The 2835-nt window shown below is 46.1% G+C and overlaps 1 protein-coding gene across 1 annotated transcript in view; it reads left to right on the top strand.

Annotated features, from left to right (window-relative positions):
• The window catches only part of SLC5A4 (solute carrier family 5 (glucose activated ion channel), member 4), a 42407-nt gene that overhangs the window by 21550 nt on the left and 18022 nt on the right, over positions 1-2835 (top strand). Inside the window, exons 6-7 of the mRNA XM_011978995.1 lie at positions 694-799; positions 2455-2535. Of these exons, the coding sequence (XP_011834385.1) occupies positions 694-799; positions 2455-2535 (187 nt within the window). The remainder of the gene's footprint in view (positions 1-693; positions 800-2454; positions 2536-2835) is intronic.

Genomic DNA, 2835 nt, shown 5'->3' on the forward strand with positions numbered 1-2835 from the left:
GAGTCTCGCTCTGTCGCCCAGGCTGAAGTGCAGTGGTGCGATCTCGGCTCACTGCAAGCTCCGCCTCCCGGGTTCATGCCATTCTCCTGACTCAGCCTCCCGAGTAGCTGGGACTACAAGCCCCCGGCCACCATGCCCGGCCCATTTTTTGTAATTTTAGTAGAGACGGGGTTTCACCGTGTTAGCCAGGATGGTCTTGATCTCCTGATCTCGTGATCCGCCCGCCTCAGTCTCCCAAAGTGCTGGGATTACAGGCTTGAGCCACCGCGCCCGGCCGCTTGGTACATACTTTCTATCCAATTACCGCTCACTGCAGCCTCAAACTCCCGGGCTCAAGGAGAAGATATATTTCTAAATACTCCATCACAGTTGAGGAGCTTCCTATAAGCAATTACTCAGCCTCTCTAAGCCTCATGGCACAGAAAAAGTTCTCAGGACATGTCACCTCATGTAATAAGCACCTCAATTGAGCAAAGAACTAACTTCTATGAGAATATAGGAGAGAGTGAAGACAGTGAAAATCATTTTTGAGGCTTTATGGAAGGTATTACTCTGGGGCCATCCCAGTGGATTCTTGAAGGATAAGTAGGAGTCTATCAGAAAAAGAAGGGTTAAGAAGAGTGGACATTGGGGCAGAGAAACCAGTGGCCTCAAATGCATGTTTCTTTCTCATCCTGACTGTTCCCTTTTTAGTCAGACATGTTTGCTGGAGCTATATTCATCAAGCTAGCCTTGGGATTGGACCTTTACCTGGCAATCTTCATCCTCTTGGCTATGACTGCTGTTTACACCATCACTGGTGAGTATGTTGTATATTTTGCTCACTCGGACTGTCTTTTGCTGATCCCACCCCAACCTGCAATTAGCATTCTCAGTGTTAGCCTTGTCGCTGCCGAGGTAAAGGCACCATTTCATTCCCACTATGAGAGTCAAGCACAGCACCAGAAACACAACTAGAGCATAGAACACAGAATCCTTGATATTAGAAGTGAGCATCTTGATGGAAGGGAATTATGTGGGGGATGGGGTGGGAAATGGGTCATTTGGTTCAGCTATGTGTTTGGTACCCAGACTGGCACTTAGAATTTAGCATATCATCCACACAGACGGTTGGGAGGAAATAGCAGCTCAGATAGGAGACCAGCAAATGAAAGGTGAGGTTCAAATGAACACAGGATGCCAGGGCATGGCGTTGGCCGTGAATGGTGCAGTTGAGAGAGGAGAACTGGAGCAGTGGGTTGCTGGCAGGAGACGATGTGTGACAATAGTCCAAGCAGGCTCTCATGAACCAGGTATGTTGATATGCTTCTCATGCATACTAACATAAAAATTAAAGTATACCAGCTGAGTTGGAAGACGTAAGGAAAAATACCAGCTAGAACAGTCAAAACAGTTTTGGGGCCATTTCCGTGCATTTGAACTGTCAACCTAAAATAAGCAACAGAGAGACCAACTCTCCAAAATGAGGAGTTTCTTTGGGGAATAGTGAGGGATTGCAAACCAGGATACATGTCCTATGGCAGACCATAGGACTTCCAAGGGGGTTGGGGCAAAGGGGAGGCTTTTAAAGACAGAGAGGGAGAGCCCACGTAAGCTGTTCTGAAACAAAGATGATTGTTTCACCTGCTTCTTGCAGGCGCTGGTGTTTGTTCATTGGTGGTACTGGCTGTTGCTAGGAGACAGTCTTCATAATAATGTCTTCCAACAGTTCCTGTTACCGGCATAGGTGTATGAGGGCCCTACCTGCGTGACCTCCCAGCCCCATTTTGTTAGGGTTTGACATGAGTGTCTCTATTTTGGTACAGACAACTTCCACAGAGCATATGTTTCCAAATAAGGGAGCGATAAGGGCATGAGTATTCTGTGTTCAGGATTCATCTTATTTTCTCATGACACTCTCATAAAGGGAATATCTTGTTGCAGGTGCTGGTGACTAACTAGACTGACAGCTTAGTTAGTCTAGACTTGAAAAATAAGCTGGGTTTGGGATTTTTTGTTGTTCAACACTACAGGAAAACACAAAACACGGTAACTATATCTGGTACTGAATTAATGAAACAATAATACGTTCCAGCACTAGAGCAAAAGTGGTTTCGCTAGGTATTTTAGAGCAGGTGCACTGTGCTGAATGGCTGTAAATTGAGGGATTGTTAAGAGAAACTTTCATGGTATTAAAGTGCTGCCTTTTCCCCTGCTTAATATTCAAAAACTCACACAAAGATGAAACTTCACTGTAATTCATAGAAACTTCGAATCAGGGCAAAGCAAGGGAAGTAGGAGAACCAGTGCTGAGGAGATTATGATGTCAGGACAAGCTTGTGGCTCACCTAGGAGCTTTTGATGTCTTCTACTGGGTCATTTCCAGGGTTCTGGGTGGAGGAGAACCCAGTGGTGAAGGCAAATACATGGGGACACATGGATAAAATGCCCTGGTTCTTTTCTTTCTCTCACCAGGGGGGTTGGCCTCGGTGATTTACACAGACACCCTCCAGACCATCATCATGCTGATTGGCTCTTTTATTCTCATGGGGTTTGGTAAGTGATGACCCTGCGTGCAGTGCCCAGGGGCCGGAAGTGACGGGGCTTGTTTCTGTTCAGTCTGTCTGCTCCTTATTGGGATGCCTTCCAGTTTCATCTCGTCACACTTTTCCGTCATTTATATAATCCCCATCACTGAAATATCTGCCTGACTTCTTTCTTGCTTTATTATCTCAGCATAAGGAAATGGATGGTGGGGAAAAGAACATTACTTTCTTTTAAAAATTATTGCTGGCCGGGCACAGTGGCTCAAGCCTGTAATCCCAGCACTTTGGGATGCCGAGACAGGCGGATCAC

The sequence above is a fragment of the Mandrillus leucophaeus genome, unplaced genomic scaffold (genome assembly GCF_000951045.1).
Source record: "Mandrillus leucophaeus isolate KB7577 unplaced genomic scaffold, Mleu.le_1.0 Scaffold2, whole genome shotgun sequence".
Taxonomy (NCBI): Eukaryota; Metazoa; Chordata; class Mammalia; order Primates; family Cercopithecidae; genus Mandrillus; species Mandrillus leucophaeus.